General features: G+C 56.5%; 1 protein-coding gene across 4 annotated transcripts; it reads left to right on the top strand.

The window, feature by feature from the left end:
- Positions 1–788: 788 nt before the first annotated feature.
- Positions 789–17,418, top strand: ZMIZ2 (zinc finger MIZ-type containing 2). Of its 4 annotated transcripts, XM_065938967.1 has the most exons (21): positions 993–1,198; positions 2,336–2,535; positions 7,410–7,544; positions 7,708–7,822; positions 8,155–8,357; positions 8,600–8,792; positions 9,047–9,310; positions 9,465–9,641; positions 10,294–10,371; positions 10,574–10,739; positions 11,382–11,526; positions 11,604–11,814; positions 12,474–12,579; positions 12,791–12,948; positions 13,861–13,928; positions 14,171–14,239; positions 14,488–14,732; positions 15,234–15,403; positions 15,487–15,726; positions 16,043–16,078; positions 16,435–17,418. In XM_065938967.1, the coding sequence occupies exons 3-21, from the start codon at positions 7,495–7,497 to the stop codon at positions 16,540–16,542; spliced, it is 2,802 nt and encodes a 933-aa protein (XP_065795039.1). In that variant the 5' UTR covers positions 993–1,198; positions 2,336–2,535; positions 7,410–7,494; the 3' UTR covers positions 16,543–17,418. The 4 variants fall into 4 exon arrangements, with proteins under 4 accessions (XP_065795040.1, XP_065795039.1, XP_065795038.1 ...); XM_065938968.1 differs by lacking the exons at positions 993–1,198; positions 2,336–2,535 and adding an exon at positions 789–855; XM_065938966.1 differs by lacking the exon at positions 2,336–2,535 and having other exon boundaries at positions 995–1,198.
- Positions 17,419–21,321: the final 3,903 nt, after the last annotated feature.

The following is a 21,321-nucleotide window of genomic DNA, read 5'->3' as shown; positions in this document are numbered from 1 at the left end:
TTTTGGCTCAGCAGTACAAGAGACCTGTGTTCGATCTCTGGGTTGGGAAGATCCCCTGGAGAAGGGAAAGACTACCCACTACAATATTCTGGCTTAGGTAGTATGGGGTCGCAGTTGGACATGACTGACATGACTGAGCGACTTTCAAGACATCGGTCACAAATGAACAAATACTGTATGATTCCACTTCTATCAGGTCCCTAGAATAGTCAGGTTCAGAGACAGAAAGTAGAATGGTGGGTGGGAGGAGGATGGGGATCAATTGTTTAATGAGTACAAAGTGTCACTTTTAGGAGATGAAAAAGCTAAGGGTGGTGATGGATATGTGATAGTGGGGAATGTGCTCAACACCACTGTACACTTAAAACTGGTTAGGATGGTAAACTTTGTTACTGTATTTTACTACAATAAAAAAAAATGTGGGTAATCAGGAGAAAGTGGTCTTCCTAAAGGAAGGGTAGATAATAGTCGAGAATAATTTAAAGACTGATAATAGCATATGAAGATGCCAACCGACCACAGAGGTTGCTTCATCTGGCTAGAACTCAAGTGACTAACAATGTTTCAACAGGACGCACTCTAGGAAGAGGAAAGAACAGTGAGGAGAATGAGTTGTGTGATTCCGCATGGTTTTTCCTACAAGACACATCCCAAAAGTGGCCCATTGACACCGGGTCACCTCCGCAGACCCCGCCTCTGCCAAGACTCCGCCCTCTTCCAGGCCCCGCCTCCAGCCCGCCCGGTTCCACCCCTCCTCCTGGATCCGCCCTCTTTCAGGCCCCGCCTCCTCTGCTCCGCCCCGGCAGAGAGCGGAGAGCAAGCGCTGGTGACTCCGCAGACGCTGCGCCTGGAAAGGTGTGGAAGGGGCGGGGAGCGCAGGTCATCCCTAACCCGTCCTCCCTTCCCACCCCGCTCTTGGGCGGCCAGCCGCCCTAGCTTGCGCAGGCCCGCGGCCACCCGCGCCTGAACGCTAGCTCGGGGCTCCACTGCTCTGGCCTGGGGGCGGGGTCGGCGCGCGGCGTCATGCATATGCATGAGCGACTCGGCGGCTCCATTGTGCCCTCGGAGCGGGCGGCGGCGCGATGGCGCGGGCGGCGGCAGCCCCGGGGCGGCGGGCGGCGCTGAGGGCGGGCTGAGCGCATGGAGCAGCGCGGACCGGGGGCCGCGGCGGCGAGGGGCCGGGCCGGGCGGCTAGGAGGTGAGCGGACCGGGCGGGCAGGTGCGGGCGGCGGGGGCGGCAGGTGCGGCAGGTGCGGGAGGCGGCAGGTGCGGCGTCTCCAGGCCCGGCGCTGCAGCGCCTCGGCGGGGCCCCGGCGGGGCTGGAGCCGGCCCTGCCGCCCACCTGCCGCACCTGCGGCGCGTGCGTCGTGGTCCTGGGCCGACTGGCCCGCTGCGCGCCGAGGCGACCCCTCACCTGAGCCTTTGTTGGGGCTGGCCGGAATCCGTCCAAACGCCCGAGGTGTCTGGGCAGGAGCCTCAAACGGGCCCTCACCCAGACTGGCCTCGCTCCCTCCTTTCTGCGCTGTGGCCTGAAGGCTCACCTTTCGGGCCCCTCCGGGCCGTGCGTGCCATTGGCACGCGATGTGAGACCCGCGAAGGTATGCTTTGGGGCTGGCGACCCTGACCTTTCAGCCCCCAGCCGAGATTTTGGTGGAAATACCGTTTTCCCAACAGGACATACTGAAGCTCAGGCGGGACCGTGTCCTGCCCTCCCTTCCAGGGGTGTCCTACCCTAGCCTCCCCCATCTGCTCCCCGCTGCCCTGTCCCCCCCAACCCTGCTCCCCTACCCTGCTCCTCCGAACCTTCCTTGCCTCCCCTAGACCTGCTCCCCTACAGCATGTTCCCCATACTCTGTTCCCGCTGGTTGCGGAATATCCATGGTGATGTATTTAAGTCATTTGTGTTATCTCAGAAGATTTCACAGGGAAATACACAGAACATGTGACTCGATCTGTAAGACAGTTGATAGGGCGATCACAGATTCACCCACCAAATCCTGTCACACTAGAACCAGAGCAGAGGGCTTCCCTTGAAGAAGCTAGATAGAGGTAACAGGTTAGGTGAAGAATTCTTAACCTGACCTGGTGAGTACTGGCCTTGGGGACTTGTCACACCCAGAGGGTGGTTCCTGGCTGGAAAAAGAAAGGTGAGATAATGAATGACAGATTCAGAAGGACTGGTAGGATATACCTTGGGAGGACTCCTAATCATAGGATTGATCTCCAGAGGCAGCCAGGCCTCCCCATGGAGTGTCTGCTAGCCCTTGGATTCAGGATGGGAGCCGGGGCTGATGATTTAAAGGTGGTCATGTTTCCTCCCCTCTCTTGGTCCTAGGGTGGCCACCGTGTACCCATTTTCCACGTTGTAAACTGAGGCTCAGGGCAGGGCAGCCCTCCAGCTGTTCTCTGGAATTTCCCACACCTGGGCCATTGAGCAATGCTCCTTCCCGGGCATCTTGGATGAACTCTGAACACTTCAGCCAGTCACTGTGTGGCCTTCCAAGTTGAGTGGCAGGACTTCAGCCACTTGAGCATGTGAGCCCCCACTTTTATGTCCTCCTGGGACGCTTGAGTTGTTCGTTTTCCTTCTCTGTGCCTGTTTGACTCCAGTGTTCCTCTGCTTGGGGCCGGTCACCGGGAACTGTGGATTCCCTGTGCTGGAGGAGGCAGCGAGTCCCTGCTCTGTGACTGTGTTGGCACCGCCCTCCTGGGGTCTGTTGGGTGGTCGCCAGGTGTGGTGCTGCTGGGTGCCTAGGCAAGGAGCATGCAGTTGGGGCAGAAGAGGTCGGCCCAAGGTAACATCTGCCTTTGGAGACAGCAGTGCAGATACTCTGAGGTCCTGGGAAAGGGGAGTGTGAGGAGTGAGTTGCCTGTAGCTCTTTTACTGGAGGAAAATGTGATCTGACCCCCAGAAAGCCATGTGGCCTCCTAGACTGACATCACGCCAGGGCTTTCTGCCAAGGTCCTGGCTTCCAGTGAGAGTTGATGTGCAGGGAAAGCCCCCCGCCAGCAGGAAGCCACCAGAGGCTGGCCCTGGCCCTGCACACACCCAGGTTCCTTCTTAACTCTTCCTCTGACGGCCAGGAGTCGGGAGGAGGGTCTGCACTCACACCACATGTCTCTCCCTCTGTCAGGAGCAGAGGGTCCCCCAGTCCCCAACCTGGAGAGTTTGGGGCTTGTCAGGGAAGAGAGCCAACTTGGTTCAGGAGATTGGCAGGAAGTCACTGCCCCCGCTCAGTACGCTCGGGGGCGGGGGGAACTGGAAATGTCTGTGGTCTTGTCCACAGCAGAGAAGTCATGGGGGTGGAATTCCCCAGACTCACGTGATGTAGGAAGCTGCCCTGGGCCCCAGACCAGCAGCCTCCACAGGGGCCCCCGCCCTGCACCTGCCCTGTCCCCTCTCCTCCCCAGCTCTCCGGGGCTTTCAAACTGTGGTACCAGCAGCAGCACCTGCAAACTTACTGGAAATGCAAGTCTTGGGCCTCACTCCACCCTCTGAACTCAAAGTGGGGCTGAGTTCTGGTGAGCTGCCGTTGGAGAAGCTGCAGTTATGAACTAATACAGCCTACCCTGGGACTCTGACCTGGGCCAGAGGGCCCTGTCTTCATCCTGCTCTTCCCTTTGGGACAGCAAAGTGGGCCTGGCCAATCCAGCCAGCTTTAGTGTGGGGAATGATGGCCCTGGGCATCTCTCTGGGGAGAGGGAGCTGGCGGTGGTTGTACATTAAATAAATTTGTAGTTTGAGAGAATTATAGACTCTTAAGACATTACAAGAAATAACACAGAGAGTTCTGTATCTTTTACTGGGTTTCCCTAGTGGTAACATCTTGTAAAAGTGTAGCACAACATCACAGGAGGGTACAACTCCATCAACACAGTTGATACAGATATTCCACGCCCACCTTCTGTATTCCCACTTGCTTCTCTTCCCTCCTCCCCACGTTTAACCCCTGGCAGCCACCTGTGTGCTCTTCATTTGTGTCATTCCGTCATTTCAAGGATGTTATGTAAAGGGAATCATACAATGTGTAACCTTTGGGGACTGGCTTTTTCCACGCAGCATGGTTGTCTGAAGATTCCTGCAGGTTGGTGCCTGTATCAGTAGCCCTACCTTTTTATGCCTCCGGGCTCACAGTTGGTTAACTCTCCACCATTGAAGGATACTGCGTTTCCATTCTTTGGCTGTTAGGAATAAAACTGCTATAAATATTCACATTTTTTGTGTGTGTGAATATTTTGCCTGAACCTAAGTTTACACTCCTCTGAGATAAATGTTCAGGAATACAGTTGCTAGTATGTTGCGTGCTTAGTCACTCAGTTGTGTCCGACTCTTTGCGACCCCATTGACTGTAGCCCACCAGGTTTCTCTGTTCATGGGGATTCTCAGGCAAGAATACTGGTTGTTGTGCCTTCCTCCAGAGGATCTTCCCAACCCAGGGATCAAACCCAAGTCTCCTTCATTGCAGGAGGATTCTTTACCATCTGAGCTACCAGGGAAGCCCTGGTTGTCTAGTAGCTGCATGCTTAGTTTTTTAAGAAACTACTAAATCATTTTTCAGAGTGGCTGTACCATTCTATATTCCCACCAACCATGCATGAGAGACCCAACTTCTCCCAGCCAGCATTTGATGGTGTCACTTTTTTGTTGTTGGCTGTGCCAGGTCTTAGTTGTGGCATGTGGGATCTTTGCAGCACGTGGGATCTGGTTCCCTGACCAGGGATCCAACCCAGGCCCCCTACATTGGGAATGCAGTCTTAGCCCCTGAACCACCAGGGAAATCCCACTGTTTTTTTATTGTAGCCATCGTGGTAAGTGTGTAGTGATACCTCAGTGTGGTTTTAATTTGCATTTCTCTGATGGCTGGTGATGGTGAACCTCTTTTCGGATGTTTATTTGCCATCTGTACATCCTCTTTGATGAAATGTCTCCATATCTTTTGCCTGTCTTCTAATTTTTTTTTAACTTTTGCATTTTGAGAGTTCTTTATTTATTCTAGATACTTGTCCTTTGTCAGATACGTAGTTTGCAGATATCTCTTCCAGTCTGTAATTTGTCTTTTCATCCTCTTTGTGGGGTCTTTCACAGAACAGAAATTTTCAGTTTTTCCTTTTATGAATCATACTTTTGGTGTCAGATCTAAGAAAGTTCTCTGACTTTGTGCTGTACATTTAAAATCTATGACCCACTTTGAGTTAATCTCTAAGATGTGAAGCTTAGGGGGTTTTTTGTCTGTGTTTGTCTTCTGCTTTTGCATGTCCAATAGGTCCAGCACCATTTGTTGAAAATACTGTCTTTCCTCCTTTGTGCACCTTTGTCAAAAACTTTTTCCATTGGGCATGTTTGTGTGTGTGGGTCTCTATTGAGTTGTCTCGTTTGTTCTATTGACCTCTGAGTCAATCCCCCTGCCAACACTACAGTCTAGAGTAGCCTGTCTATGTTCTAAGTCCTGAAAACCCTGTATATTGCTCCAGGCCCCACTCAGCAGGTCTGGGGAGAGTTTCTGTCTGTTGGCAGTGCCCCCCCATCCCTCACTTCTGTGTTACGATCCTGGTGGTTGTCCCCACTGGGGACAACCAGCCTTCCCTTGCCTTGCTGGGTGATTCTGGCTCACAGGCCTGAGTCCAGTGACACCTGAGCCTTCTGGATCCACCAGCCCCTTGCTTTTTTGGCCTCTGCTTCCTGGTTGTCATATGGTCTGGAGCTTGACTCCTCTGGGGAGGAGCATAGGGAAGGGGAGCAGGGCCAGGTGTGAGGTGGACAAGCCCACCAGATGCCTCCTTCCTCTGCTTGCCTAATCTGTCACCTCCCCTCCCAGCCCTGGCTCCAGTTCTGGGACCTGCTTACCCCAGTGCTCTGTGGGAGGCCTGGGGCCCAAGCCACAGTCCCACTGTCCCCTTGACCTGCTCTGGAGTCCTGTGGAGGGACTATGGAGGAGCCCCCGCTCCATGTGCCTTCAGAACTGTGTTTGCAGAGGACTTGATCGTAACCCTGCCTCCCTGGGGCTGCCCTGTCCGTGAGGTCCAGATGGAGTGTGAGCTCTGGGTTTGAGTGAGTCCCAGGGCTGCCCTCTTGCTCTTGAGCCAGAGGGAGGCATTCTGAGTTCTGAGGAGGCAAGACTGAACCTCTGCAAGTTAGCTTCCCCAGGTTTTGTGTGTGTGTGTGTGTGTGTGTGTGTGTGTGTGTGGCCTTGAAATGCTTCCCCAGGTTGTGTGTGTGTGTGTGTGTGTGTGTGTGTGTGTGTGTGTGTGTGTGTGTGAGGCCTTGAAGCCCCTAAAAGGCAGTGGTGCTCTAGGATGGAATCGTGACACAGGTCGAGTGGGGCTTCCCCTGAGACCCCCTGAGAACCATGGCCACTGTGGTTAGGCTAAGTGGAGGTGTGTGTGGAAAGTGGCCCTGGGAGTGCCAGCAAGGGCCCTCAGCCTGGTAGGTGAAGGGTTTGCTTGTGGAGGTGTCTGAAGGCGTTGGCAGCCTGAAGAAGAAGCCAGCTACTGCCTCGCTGGTTTTCTGAGGTGCTAAGTGGAAGAGAGCGGGCCCCACACGGTGGGGGGAAGCATCCCCCCTTTCCAGCGTTGGCACACAAACTCCATGAGTGTCCACTGGCCCCTGCTGCTGTGTCCCCATTGGGTCGCCCCCAGCCCTCTGCCCACTGCACTATGTGTGCCTCCCTGCCTTGTTGCATCATCACCCTGGACGTCAGGCAACCTGTAGGGATCAGGTCTGCCCCGGGCAACCCCCTTGGCCTCGGAACGAGGGAGTGGGCACGTGTCACCCTTCTGCTGCCATGGGGTGGGGGCTGCCAGCCAAGGATGAGCTGCTGGCCCCACACCGAGTTCCAGCAGGCAACCCCCACACACACCCCCACCCCCTAATCTGGCTGGAGGATAGCTGACCCTGTGACTCTGGCATCTGGAGGGCCTGCCCACCATGGGGCGGGGTAGGGCCTCCTGGTGGCCCCCTATGTGCTTCTGGCCTTGCCCTCCACCCGGGGGCCTTGTGTGTGGTTGGAGGAGAGGGGCTGGGGTGGATTCTGGCAGTTGGGTCCTGAATATTCCCTGGCTATTATATGTAAGCATGCCTTCACATAGGGAGGGGGAATGTGGAAGGTTTTGAGGATCAGAAAGCCTTCTTCCATCTTCCAAAGGTATCCCAGGAGTGCTTGGTGGCAGGGCCTGACCGGCAAGGGCTAATGCTGGCTTCTGAGCTAGATGTAAGGGAGTGTGGTGAGCAGAGGTTTGCCAGGGTGGGCTGTATAAGGTCTGGTCAATGCCAGGGTGGCCTGACCGCCCCACCCCACCCCGAGTGGGCCCCCAGGTCCCCTGTCACCCTCCATCCTTGAGAGCAGAGACAGGACGGGGCTTGGTACTCCCAGCTGCGTCTCCATGCACTTCTGTCCCCCTTGTCCCTGCAGCCAGAGCAGCCGAGTCTCACTTGAGCACCGGTGCGAGCTGCTTCCTGCCTCCCGCAGACCTGGCCTTCAGGCTGTTCCCAAGCCAATGAACCCCATGAACCCTATGAAACCTGCCCTGCCCCCCGCACCACACAGGTGAGTGGGGGCTCCGGCTCCCCTCCCCTCTCAGGCCTCTGAACTTGGGAGGGTGGTGGTGGAGCAGGACCCCGCTGCTCTCAGCCTTCAGATCCTCCCCGGTGGGGTTCTCCGCACCTGAGGCCTCCTGACCCAGGCTCCCCAGCTGTGCTTCTCTGTGCAGTGATGGTCCATTCGCATATGAGGCGGTGCCTTGGCAACAGAGTGCCACTCAGCCGGCAGGATCGCTGTCTGTGGTCACAACCGTGTGGGGAGTTGGCAACGCAGCGCAGAGCCAGGTGAGCCCAGCCCTGGCCCCACCCTGGGAGGCGTCAGCGCCCAGCTCAGGTCTTGGAGGCGTGGAGCCAGGGCTTCCTGGGTCTCCCACGTCCTCTGAAACCAGTTCTTCCATGCATGGCATGGGATCCTCTCCTCCTGTCTTTGCCTGGCCTCCACACCCCCACCTGTGCGCAGCTCCCCACCACCCCCACCACCCCTCTGGACCACCCCTCCCCTCTGCCCCCACCTCCACCTCCTCACCTGCCAGGCCTCTTCTTTCCAGCACTTTAGAACCACTGCATGAAGCAGGTTGTTTGCATGGTCTCCTTTAGTGATTCTCGGTTCCTTGTAGGTTTTGGGGAACCCCATGGGCCCTGCAGGGAGCCCCCCCGGCAGCTCCGTGATGCCCGGCATGGCAGGCGGCAGCTCTGCCCTGAGCTCCCCACAGTGCCTTGGACAGCAGGCGTTCGGTGAGGGTGGTGCCAACAAGGGCTATGTGCCGCAAGGGGTGTATGGCCGCGGGGGCTACCCCGGGGGCCCTGGCTTCACTACCGGGTAAGCAGGACCCTCCTCCCCTGGCAGGTGTGCCAGGAGCCCCCTGGGGGGGCGATGCTTCTTACTTGGTGGGCACCAGGGAACTGTGTGATCGGGAATTATTGTGACTTTGCTGCTCCTGCCAGCTCCTGAGATAATGATGGGGTGTCTGGGAAAGAATGGGGCTCCCCATAGGTGCCGTGTGCCCCCCCCCAGGAGAGGCCAGGGAAGCGCCTCTGAGCTGAGCTTTCTGTTTCTTGCAGGTATGCGGGCAGCCCAGGGGGGCCGGGGGGCCTGGGCCTCCCCTCACACTCAGCACGGCCATCCACTGACTTCACTCAAGCAGCGGCGGCTGCTGCAGTGGCTGCTGCCGCCGCCACGGCCACCGCCACAGCCACGGCCACCGTGGCCGCCCTCCAGGAGAAGCAGAGCCAGGAGCTGAGCCAGTACGGAGCGGTGAGGCCCCGCAGCTCCTCCTGTGTGGCCCATGTGTGCCGGCCCGGAAGACAGGGGCCTGTCAGGAAACCAGGGTGGTGGACTTGGGGACATGCAGGCCATGTTTCAGGGCTGATGAAGATGAGACAGGAAGGGAGTGGGAAGCTGAGGGGAGAGGTCCCGGGCTGGGGACAGCCTGCCTGCAAGGGGTGGGCTTGGGGGTGGCACCCACACTGGTGGGTAAGGTCTGGATGGTTCTTGTCTTCTTTTCCCAGATGGGGGCCGGACAGTCTTTTAACAGCCAGTTCTTGCAGCACAGTGGTCCCCGAGGGCCCAGCGTGCCCAGCAGCATGAACCCGGCCAGCGTGGGAGGGCTGATGGGCCCCTCCAGCATGAGCCCCATGGGCATGAACCCCACGCGGGCAGCGGGCATGGCGCCCCTCTATTCAGGGCAGCGCCTGCCCCAGCAAGGGTACCCGGGCCCCCCCCAGGCCCAGCCGCTGCCCCGACAGGGTGTCAAGAGAACCTACTCGGGCGAGGTGAGTAGCCGGGCTTCCCTCCTCATGAGGGCCATCAGAGTCGTTGGATGTGAGAGAACTGGCCATCCCTGATGAGGGACTCCACCGTCCCTTTGTGGGAACCGGCTTCCCCAACACCTCTTCTTCTGGGCCTTTTGCCTCTTTCCTTCCTCAGGTGTACCCTGGGCAGCAGTACCTGCCAGGAGGCCAGTACACGCCTGGTGCCGCCCAGTATGCGCCTGGCCCTGGGCAGCCCCCTGCCCCGTCCTCCTACCCCGGGCACAGGCTGCCCGTGCAGCAGGGCGCGAGCGCAGCCCCGCCCACCGCCAGCCCCGCGGGACCGCTCTTCAAGGTAGGGCCGGCTCCACCCGGCCCCTGCGGCCCCTGCTGGCCCCGCGCCCAGCCTCGTGGGGCACAGAAAGGCCTTGAGGCGGCCAGGGCCGGCTGGGGAGGGGGCCCGGGAGTGCTCAGGTGACCGGCAGCCACCAGCTGCACAGGGGTCCCGACTAGTGCAGGGCAGCTCCCAGGACGGGCGTGCAGGTGTGAAAGGAGCCTCTGTGAGAGGTACGGCATAGGGATTGTCAGGCAGGTACCAAGCCACTTTAGGGAGAAGTGTCCCCATTTCCTCTGCTTGCTGCCAAGTAGCCCCGCAAGGGGACAGGCCTCAGAGGGGTCAGGAGGGGCCTGAGCAGTAGAGATGCTGCTGGAGAAGGGCGAGGAGATGTGAGTACCTCTGTCCTTTCAGCCTCTGTGGCTTCCCTGTAAATCCCTCTGATGTGTGGGGTCAGCTCTTTTTCTGTAGTGGTAATTCTGTAAATTATGAAATCTGTGTGTGCTCCCTGTAGGTTATTTGGGGAACCCAAAAAGTGTATAAAGAAAAAAGACCAACACCCACCCATGCATGTGCCGAGTTCCCTTGTCCCCAGCCCTCTCCTAGGGTCAGTTCCAGGCCCTGCTCGGAGGCAGGCGGCAGCCCCACACACATGCGGTTTTCTCTCCTGCAGCCTGCAGAGCAGTTCAACGGGCAGGGTGCCAGCTTCAACGGGGGCAGCATCAGCTACAGCCAGCCTGGCCTGAGCGGGGTATGGTCAGATGGGCAAGCGGGCGGGAGGCCCACGGGGTGGGTGCGGGGAGAGAGGGCACTCAGGCAGGAGGGAGTGTGGAGGCCCAGCCAAGCGCCTGGGGCTGCCCCCTGCCCATCCCTGGCCTGACCGTTCCCAGCGGGTGCTCCAGGAACAAGCACCCCCTCACCAGTCCACCTCCACTGTTTGTTCCACGCCACAGCCCGCTCGTTCCATCCCTGGCTACCCCAGCTCCCCACTGCCCGGGAGCCCCACGCCACCCATGACCCCCAGCAGCATCCCCTACATGTCTACCAGTCAGGAGGTCAAGTCTCCCTTCCTGCCTGACCTCAAGCCCAGTGTGAGCAGCTTGCACCCATCGCCACCTGGTGAGTGATGTCTGCTCTCAGGACTGGTGGGCAAGAGCTCTGGAGAGTCCTGCAGGGAACTTGGGGGGTGAGGGGAGGGCTTCACCTTTATTTTCTGTTAATGGAGCTCTTTGCAAATCTATTTGAGGTGTAAATCACCTCTCTAGAAAAATAGCCCCGCACCCAAAGTTTTGGGTATGGTTCCGGGGTATGTATGGGTCCCCAGAAGCCCACTCCTGATATCTGGGAGACCACTGCAGCAGCAGCAGCAGCTGGGGTCTTAAAACCCTGATTTGAGCACTGGGGTGGTAGCAGGTGGCCCGTTCACATCTCTTCTGCCTCCTGCTCCCTCTGAAAGCACCAAAAGCGCCACCTTTTTGGGTGGGGAGCGTGTTCTCTGAGAGTCATGATGCAGGGATCATTGGGCCAGGCGACTCAGGCAGGGAAGAATGGCGGGTCACTAAGATCCTGTTTCTGTTGGAGGTGAAGGCCGAGCCCAGAGTCCTAGGAGAGACGCTGTCCTAAGGCCCAGCCCCATGAAAGGGGAGGAGGGGCCACACTCCCCTCCACCATGGGCCCCACGATGGGGGCAGGGGTAGGCTGCCTGACCTGGTGGCCATCCAGGGCTGGTGGCCTGCTCATACCTGCGTTGCCTGCTTCCAGGCAGTGGCCCCTGTGACGAGCTGCGGCTGACCTTCCCCGTGCGGGACGGGGTGGTCCTGGAGCCCTTCCGCCTGCAGCACAACCTGGCGGTGAGCAACCATGCCTTCCAGCTCCGAGACTCTGTCTACAAGACCCTGATGCTGAGGTGAGCGGACGCCTGCCGCACAGCTCGCGGCCCCACCCGCCGCCCCCTGACTCTCAGCATCCCTCCTCCCCATGCAGGCCTGACTTGGAGCTGCAGTTCAAGTGCTACCACCACGAGGACCGGCAGATGAACACCAACTGGCCGGCCTCGGTGCAGGTCAGTGTCAACGCCACCCCACTCACCATCGAGCGCGGCGACAACAAGACCTCCCACAAGCCCCTCTACCTGAAGCACGTGTGCCAGCCGGGCCGCAACACTATCCAAATCACCGTCACCGCCTGCTGCTGCGTGAGTGCCCGTAGCAGGGAAGGGAGGGGCCATCATCACTGAAGAAGATGGCACTGGCTCTCCTCCTTCCCATGATGGGCCTTAGAGAAAAGGGTCTCAGTTAAAAATGTTCTGGCAGCTTTCCAGTTAGGTTCAGTAACTAGATTTGATGCTCATGTAAGCATCAAATGTTAATTATGTAAGAGAAGCAAGCTAAGCTTGCCTGTTTCCTGGAAGAATCTCACAAAGTCCCGAGTCCCAGCTGACCCTGAATCCTTGTTAAGGAGTCATCTGGGTTCTGCAGCTCCAGATCCAGCACTAGAAGAGGCACTTAGATGCACAGCTCTGATCAGCTTAGGTGGGAGGGAGCAGAGGCAAGGCAATCCTAATGCGGCCCTGTGGGCCTGGGATGTTATCACGTGGACCCAGCATAGGATACTAGTGGATGCTGTAGGCAGGGTGCACTCAGGGGCCTCTTGAATAATTGTGTTTCAGCAGAGAGGCCGTGGTTGAACACTGGTTCAGACACACAGTGAGCTTTACCAATACGTGTGGGTGTGGGTTCCTGACTCCCCGGGGAGGCGTGGCAGTAGCCCGCCTGTGCGTTGGCCGTGAGAGGAGGGTGGGCCAGCACAGAGCCTCCCTGCGCCGCCCCCGCTGACCACATTCTCCCGCTGCAGTCTCACCTCTTCGTGCTGCAGCTGGTGCATCGGCCGTCCGTCCGCTCCGTGCTGCAGGGCCTCCTCAAGAAGCGCCTCCTGCCCGCTGAGCACTGCATCACCAAGAGTGAGTGGCCCTCGCGCTCCCCAGCTCTGCTGGGGCCGCTGCCACACCTGGCACGTCCCCATGTTAGACACGGCTTTCTCCTCAGAGTCGGGGGCTCCATGCCGGAGGGAGCGGTCAGTCCCAGAATGGCCCTCAGAGGTGCTGAGCTAGCAGTGGCCTAGTCCCGCTTGGCAGCCCTCACTCACGTCTTGCTTTCCCCTGTTGATGTCAGTAAAGCGGAACTTCAGCAGCGGAACCATTCCTGGCACCCCAGGGCCCAACGGAGAGGATGGGGTGGAGCAGACAGCCATCAAAGTGGCCCTCAAGTGCCCCATCACCTTCCGCAGGATCCAGCTCCCTGCCCGGGGCCACGACTGTCGCCATATACAGGTGGGTAGTCACCCCAAAGCTTTGCCAAAGCTTTTGCTGCCGTTTTACTGTTTTTGGCGAATGTGGCCTCTGAGCACCTCAGCTGGTGGGTGGCAGGGCAGAACAGCCCATGGACAGGCTGCCTGGCTCCCCTGCCCTCTTCCCTCAGGCTGGGCTTTTGTTTCTTCTAATATTATCCTAAGTATAACAGCCATTTTACTGGATTTTTGGGGCTCCATTGTATTTTACTTATTTACTATTTTATTTACTTATTTGGCTGCACTGGGTCTTAGTTGTGGCATGCAGATCTTCAGTCTGTTGCGGCACATGGGATCTTTCAGTTACTATGGGCAGAATCTTTAGCTGTGGCATGTGAACTCTTAGTTGCAGCATGTGAGGTATAGTTCCCTGACCGGGAATCAAACCCAGGCCCCCTGCATTGGGAGCACGGGTCTTAGCTACTGGACCACCAGGGAAGTCCTGGGGCTCCCATTTCAAACAGCATCGGGGACGCAGGGCACAGTCTGCTCCCTGCCTTGCCCCCAGTAGCAGCACCTGAGGTTCTTTCTGCAGAAACACTCTGTGGGTAGACACGTACCCGCACTCTCCCCTCACCCTCCACCTTTGGTTACATAAGCAGTATACCCATCGCTCTACATAATGTTTTTCTTCCACACCACGTCCTGGAAGTTGTTCCCTATCAGCACGGTTGACCAATTCTTGCTTTGGCCACACGTCACTCCCATGATGGCTCCGTAGGCATCCTGTCTCTTACATCTGTGAGGCTGGTGCCACGGTGAAAGCCTGGCACATGTGCCTTCTCAACATGCAGTAAATAAGCCCCACATCCCTAGAACTGCAGGGCTGGCTCTCAGGGCATGGCTGGGTTACCCCTAGCCCCAGTGTGAGTTACTGTCTCCCCTTTCTCTGCAGTGCTTTGACCTGGAGTCCTATTTACAGCTTAACTGTGAGCGAGGGACCTGGAGGTGCCCCGTGTGCAAGTGAGTGTGTCAGAAGCAGTCCCCGTGGCTCTGGGGGTGGGTGGCACGTCCTCGCAGGCTGTTAACAGTCATTTCCTTCCATCAGCACTGAGAAGTGCCTGCCCCAGATGTGAGGATGGTGCTGCTCTAGGCAAGGACCTCATGCAGGGTCACCTCACACAGGGGGCAGAGATGTGACGGGGTCAGTGCCCCAGGTGAGGTCGGGCCAGCCGTCTGAGCTGTGTCCTCTTGGTTTTCTACAGCAAGACGGCGTTGCTGGAGGGCCTCGAGGTGGACCAGTACATGCTGGGCATCCTCATTTACATTCAGAAGTAAGTCTCCTTTCCTGCAGCCCCAGAGGGCAGCCCTGGGACAGGTGCGGAGACACCCCGTGCTGAATCAGCATGGAGTGGGCTCAGCTCCAGGCCATGGACGGAATCCACGTCCGACCTGCATGCCACAGGCACGTGGAGCGTACTGGGCGGCCACGAGCATTTGAGTGGAAGGTTGGCCTAGAAACGGTGCAGGGCCAGGAGAGGCGGCAGGGCAGGTGGTAACCAGCCCTGCTGTCCCTGCCCAGCTCTGACTACGAGGAGATCACCATCGACCCCACGTGCAGCTGGAAGCCAGTGCCGGTGAAGCCTGACTTGCACGTCAAGGAAGAGCCGGATGGGCCGGTGCTGAAGCGCTGCCGCACTGTGAGCCCTGCCCACATGCTCATGCCCAGCGTGATGGAGATGATCGCCGCCCTGGGCCCGGGTGCCACACCCTTCACCCCCTTGCAGCCCCCCTCAGCCCCGGCCCCTGGCGACTACCCCAGCCAGGGTGAGTACAGGGGACTCGCTCTGGAAAATTAGGGCCCTGGGCGATGACCCAGCCTCTCCCACCGGTCTGCCACCTGTGAACGCATTGCTCTGAGGGCCATGAGCCTGGGGGCCTGGTTGGGGACTTGGGGGTACAGATGCCCAGCTAGGTGGTGGGGGATGGGCAGAGGTGCCCGGGCTATGACTGAGCCCACCTCCCCAGAGGTTTGGAACAGAGGTCTGTGTTGGCACACTTCCAGACCAGCCGCATCCAGCCCTGTGGGTGGGAGTGTCTGGGCGTGGTGGGTCCCACTCCTGTCCCCTCACAGCCTCCTGGCAGTGGCATGACCACTTCCCCCAGCAGCAGCGAGAAGAAATGCCCTTTCCCAAGTAGCAACTTCATAAAGGCCAACATCCTCTGGGCGAGCGCAGTGAGTCCCACCTGTGCTGTGGCCAGTCTGCCCTCGTGGCTCAGCCAGCATGAGCCCCCTGCCCTCACCTGGACCTGGCTCTCCTCTCTCAGGTTCCAGCTTCCTGGGACCCGGGACCTTCCCCGAATCCTTCCCACCCACCACGCCCAGCACCCCAACCCTGACTGAGTTCACCCCAGGGCCACCGCCTGTCTCCTATCAGTCCGACATTCCCAGCAACCTCCTGACGCCAGAGAAGTCCGGCCCCTGCCTCCCAGGCCAGGTCAGTGTCGAGTCAAGGGGCTGTGGAGCTGTCCCCCGGGGAGCCCTCGAGCCGCTTTACTAGGTTGTTCTCTCCTTCCTCAGATGGCACCAGCAGGTCACCTGGACCCAGCCCATAACCCTGGGCCCCCGGGGCTGCTCGCCCCTAACCTTGGAGGCCCCCCAGGGCCCCAGCTGCATCATCCCAACCCTCCCCCAGCATCCCGGCCAGCTCTGGGCCCAGTGAACTCGGGGCCTCTCAGCGAGCTGGCCTTCAGTGCTGCCACAGGCATGATGGGGCACCCTGTGTCTGGGGCAGGGGAGGCCCCGGAACCGGCTCTGGACGTGAGTACTGGGCCCTATGTTGGGGAGCACTTGGAGCTGGGGCTCGGGGGTGCTTATCTGTTGTCCCCAGGGTTCGTGCACTTCATAGAAGGAAAGACAGTGACTCCTCCATGACTTCCAGACTCGGGGAGAGCTGGTTGGGTGATGCCAGCATCTTTGTTGTCAGGTGTCCAGAGTAGCTGTGGGGTGATTGTGTCCAGGCACCTGGTTCTCGGGACCTGCGCGCCAACGTGGCACATGCAGAGTCCCCGAGAAGACTTGGCTTGTGGCCAATGACACCGGCCTTAGGGTCTGACTTGACTTGTCTGACTCACAGGTGGTGTGCGAGCCAGAACCAGTGCATAAAAGACAGGTGATTGTCCCTCCATCCTGATAAATGAATACAAAGTTCAACGTGAAAAAATGTGGCAAGCACAGCTCAAAGCAGAAAATTCCACCTTCTGCATTCATGCTGTTCGTGTTCAGGACCCCTCACGGGCCGGGGTGTCCCATGTTGTCCTTGGACAGCTTAACACGAGTGATTCCTGGTTGCAGAGCAGTCTTTGGCAGGAAGAGGCCCTGTGAGGAGCAGGCTGAGGGGCTCTGGTGCTAGCCTGAGTTGGAGGCTGGCGGGGGGGCACCCCACTTGCCGGCTGGGCCTGGGGACCCGGTTGGGATGCTGTGGCAGGTCCGAGGCCAGAGCTACTATCAGGTTTGCTTTGTCCCCAGCTGCTTCCAGAACTGACCAACCCCGATGAGCTGCTGTCCTACCTGGGCCCGCCCGACCTCCCCACGAACAGCAACGATGACCTGCTTTCTCTCTTCGAGAACAACTGATCCTATCTGTCAACCGCCTGGCTGGCAGGGACGTGCCCACCGATGTCTCGCACCCTGCTTTCCAGCCCAGCCCCACCTGACACCAGCGGCCCTCCCCACGTGTACACCTGGAGCTGGGACCCGCCCCTGACACCTGGCTGCCAGAGGCCACACCGCACTGGCTGGGAAGGGAGCCCTGGGGCAGGGTTCTCACTGGCCCGGTTTGCAGCTGCAGAACTGTTTTTGAGGAGATGCCCAGCCCTGCCCCCATCTGTGCCAGCCCATGCTTGTCCAGCCCTGCCTGGTTCATGCATACCCACCACCCCTGAACTCCAGCCTCACCCAGGCCCCTCACCCCGCCTGCTCCCACCAGCCTGCATCTTGTCCAGCATTGACCTTTCTGTTTCAATGACCCGTTTGGCCCTAGGCCAGCAAGGAGTGGGTTACTCTGTCCTGGGGCCTGACCTCGCCCAACTCGCTATGGCAGGGGCTTCAGGCTGAGGCTGGGGGTGGGGGGCTCTAAAGCACAACAGTGTACATAGTGTAGAAACACTAATAGATGTAGGGTGGCTGATTCCTCTGTGCAGGTTGGGTCTCCGTGGGCTCCTGTCCTCACCCATGTGCAGGCCGGGAGGGGTGGGGGGCAGCAGGCTCCCTCCTACTGGCGGTTGGGCTCAGACTCGCCCCCATGTGCAGATTCTCCAGCAGCCTGTTCCCCCAAAGTTCCCCTTTTCTGTAAGAGTGAAGAATTGGTCCCACAGTGTTTTTTAAGTCCACCTCTCCTCCCACGTCCACCCTGGGGCCACGCCAGGTGGGGGAGGAGGGGCCATCACACTCTAGGTGCAGGGCCGAGTCGTGTCCCCTGTCTGCCTGTCTCTATTAAAGGACTCCCTCGTGGTGGGCCTGGCAAGTCCCTCCTTCCTGCTCCACCTGCTTACCACACATGGGCAGGGCTCCCCGCTCAAGGCAAGGACCAGCTATTTGCAACCCGTGGTAAATTTCCTTGTCCCTGGAATTTTCCAAGTTGGCTCTGTCTAGAGAGCTATTTGTGAAGTGTCACCAGGGCTGGGAGACACATCTGCCACCACGTCACCATGTGGGCTTGCCTCAGGCGTGGAGCCAGCTGTGGGGCCAAGGGGCAGGGTCTGAGTGTCTGACCAGCTGCATACTGGTTCATCTGTGTGCTTACTGCCCGAGCGGCCCCGTGGGCCTTCCAGTCCAGCAGAAAAGGCTTATGAGCCCTGTCGGGGAGAGGAGGGAGCACACCCAGAGACCGGCCCCAGTGGACATAGGGCAGTGTCCAGGATGGGGCAGCTCCAGGTTGCCCACTGACATTTTGAAACCCCAGATGTGGGCCTTCCTATGCCTCTGCGGCCTTATTTCTACCTGAGGGAACAGAAGTAGAGAAAGGCTAAGGGAGGAACAGTGCCCCAAGGGTTGCAGGGGGCAAAGAGGCTAGCCCCAGGGTTTGCCCAGAAGCCCACCCCAAGGATAGGTAGGCAACAGGGTCAGAGACAGGCCCAGCACAACCCACCCCTAGGAGTGGGGGGGGGACACACTCCTACCTATTCTGGGGGGCATTAGGCATAGCTGGGAACGTTGTCCCAACTTATGGTCTCGGTGGGCCTCTGCACGCTCAGCCTGTAACTTTCTGCATGTTGGGTGGAGTGGGGAGAGCAGGAGGTGGGGATGAGCCAAGATAGCTTCTAGCTACTCAAACTCCACCCGTGGCGGGGGTGGCGGGGGGGAGTGGGTCTGAGGGGAAAGTGCACACCATCAGGGCCCCCAGCTCCGATGTCACTACAGCATCTTTTCAAACACAGCAGGATGAAATTAAGGTGTGGGAGTTGATGAAATATGATGGCATTCCTGTAAAACATGACACCAGATATATACATTTCATGGATTCACACACATGAGGCAGTGATGAAGGGAAGCAAGATGGTCAACGTGTTGGCCACAGTGCTTCCTATCAGAACAGCATGGGTATGTCCAGGGAGAGTATCAATGGTGTCCTCATCCTCAAGGGGAGCGGTGGTTTCATGAGCTTCATATGCTTCATATATTGTATATCCCAGTAAGTCCTTGATGGCTCAGCAGGTAAAGAATGTGCTTGCAATGTTGAAGACAAGAGATGTAGGTCCTATTCCTAGGTCAGGAAGATCCCCTGGAGGAGGAAAATGGCAACCCGCTCCAGTCTAGCCTGGAGAAGCCCATGGACAGAGGAACTTGGAGGGCTACAGTCCAAAGGGTCACAGAGTCAGACACCACTGAGTGACTAAGCACAATGTACATACCAAATACACAACTTAAAAAAAAATCCAACTAGGCCTAACGGAACCGTTCACCCGACAGCAGCAGAATACATGTTATTTTTAAGTGCATGTGGAACATTCTCCAGGAGAGACCACGTCTTAGACTGTAAAACAAGTCTCAATAAAAAAAAGTTGAAATCATACAAAGAATGTAGTCTGACCACAGTGAAAGGTAGATAACAGAAGAGAAGACGCTTATCTGCTGGAAAACTCAAATATGTGGAAATGGACACTTCAAAAACTGAAGGGTCATAGGAGAAACCACAGATGAATTACAGTATAAAACACTACACAAATTGTATTTTGTGAGCAAAAAAAATTTAATTTTGGCTGTGCTGCACGGGCTTTTCTCTAGCTGCGGCGAGTGGGGTCTACTCTTTGGTACAGTGTGCAGGCTTTTTATTGTGGCTTCTCGTTTGGTGGAGCACAGGCTCTGGGGTGCTTGGACTTCAGTAGCTGTGGTGTGTGGGTTCAATGGTTGTGGTTCCTGGGCTCTGGAACATGGGTTCAATCTTTGTGGGGCATGGGCTTAGTTGCTCTGCGGTATGTGGGATCTAACCCGTCGTCTCCTGCATTGGCAGATGATTATTTACCACTGAGCCACCAGGGTAGCCCTACACACCAAAATTTAATATGCAATTAAAGCGGTTTAAGTAGGGAAATTTATAGCTGTAAATGTCTACAGATAGGGAGCTCAGTCAACCTAACTACCGCTGAAGGCAGTAGAAAAAACTAAATCCAGAGCTCACAGAAGGAAGGAAATAACTTAGAGCAAGCGAATAGGAAAACAATAGAGAAGCATTGTCAGCAAAGTTGTTTCTTTGAAAAGTAACAGAATGAACAAACCTTTAGCTACACTGACTAAAGGAAAAGAAACAAATGACTAAAATATGAAATGAAATTCAGGGAAATTACTATGAGCTCACCTTGGGATCAGTCAGTCAGCCAGTTCAGTTGCTCAGTTGTGTCCAACTCTTTATGACTCTGGACTGCAGCATGCCAAGCCTCCCTGTCCATCACCAACTCCGAAGCCTACTCAAACTCATGCCACTGAGCCGGTAATGCCATCCAACCATCTCATCCTCTGTCATCCCCTTCTCCTCCCACCTTCAATCTTTCCCAGCATCAGGGCCTTTTCAAATGAGTCAGTTCTTCACATCAGGTGGCCAAAATATTGGAGTTTCAGCTTCAACATCAGTCCTTTCAATGAATATTCAGGACTGATTTCCTTTAGGATGGACTGGTTGGATCTCCTTGCAGTCCAAGTGACTCACAAGAGCCTTCTCCAACACCACAGTTCAAAACCATCAATTCTTCAGCGCTCAACTTTCTTTACAGTCCAACTGTCACATCCATACATGACTACTGGAAAAACTATAGCCTTGACTAGACAGACCTTTGTTGGCAAAGTAATGCCTCTGCTTTTTAATCTGCTGTCTAGGTTGATTATAACTTTTCTTCCTAAGGAGTAAGTGTCTTTTAATTTCATGGCTGCAATCACCATCTGCAGTGATTTTGGAGCCCCCCAAAATAAAGTCTGCCACTGTTTCCACTGTTTCCCCATCTATTTACCATGAAGTGATGGGACCGGATGCCATGATCTTGGTTTTCTGAACATTGAACTTTAAGCCAACTTTTTCACTCTCCTCTTTCACTTTCATCAAGAGGCTCTTTAGTTCTTCTTCACTTTCTGCCATAAGGGTAGTGTCATCTTTATATCTGAGGTTATTGATATTTCTCCCGACAATCTTGATTCCAGCTTGCGCTTCATCCAGCCCAGTGTTTCTCATGATGTACTCTGCATATAAATTAAATAAGCAGAGTGAATATACAGACTTGACGTACTCCTTTTCCTATTTGGAACCAGTTTATTGTTCCATGTCCAGTTCTAACTGTTGCTTTCTGACCTGCATACAGATTTCTCAAGAGGCAGGTCAGGTGGTCTGGTATTCCCATCTCTTGAAGAATTTTCCACAGTTTGCTGTGATCCACACAGTCAAAGGCTTTGGCATAGTCAATAAGGCAGAAGTAGATGTTTTTTTCTGTAACTCACTTGCTTTTTCAATGATCCAGCGGATGTTGGCAATTTGATCTCTGCTTCCTCTGCCTTTTCTAAAAGCAGCTTGAGCATCTGGAAGTTCACGGTTCACATATTGTTGAAGCCTGGCTTGGAGAATTTTGAGCATTACTTTACTAGCATGTGAGACAAGAGCAACTATGCAGTAGTTCGAACGTTTTTTTTTGGCATTGCCTTTCTTTGGGATTGAAATGAAAACTGACCTTTTCCAGTCCTGTGGCCACTGCTGAGTTTTCCAAATTTGCTGGCATATTGAGTGCAGCACTTTCACAGCATCGTATAACTCAGCTGGAATCCCATCACCTCCACTAGCTTTGTTTCCTAACGCCCACTTGATTTTACATTCCAGGATGTCTGTCTCTAGATGAGTGATCACACCATCATGATTATCTCGGTCGTGAAGATCTC

Source organism: Muntiacus reevesi, chromosome 6 (genome assembly GCF_963930625.1).
Source record: "Muntiacus reevesi chromosome 6, mMunRee1.1, whole genome shotgun sequence".
NCBI classification, from domain to species: domain Eukaryota; kingdom Metazoa; phylum Chordata; class Mammalia; order Artiodactyla; family Cervidae; genus Muntiacus; species Muntiacus reevesi.
Note: the sequence above shows the minus strand (reverse complement) of the source record. Positions and strands in the feature narration are given on the sequence as shown.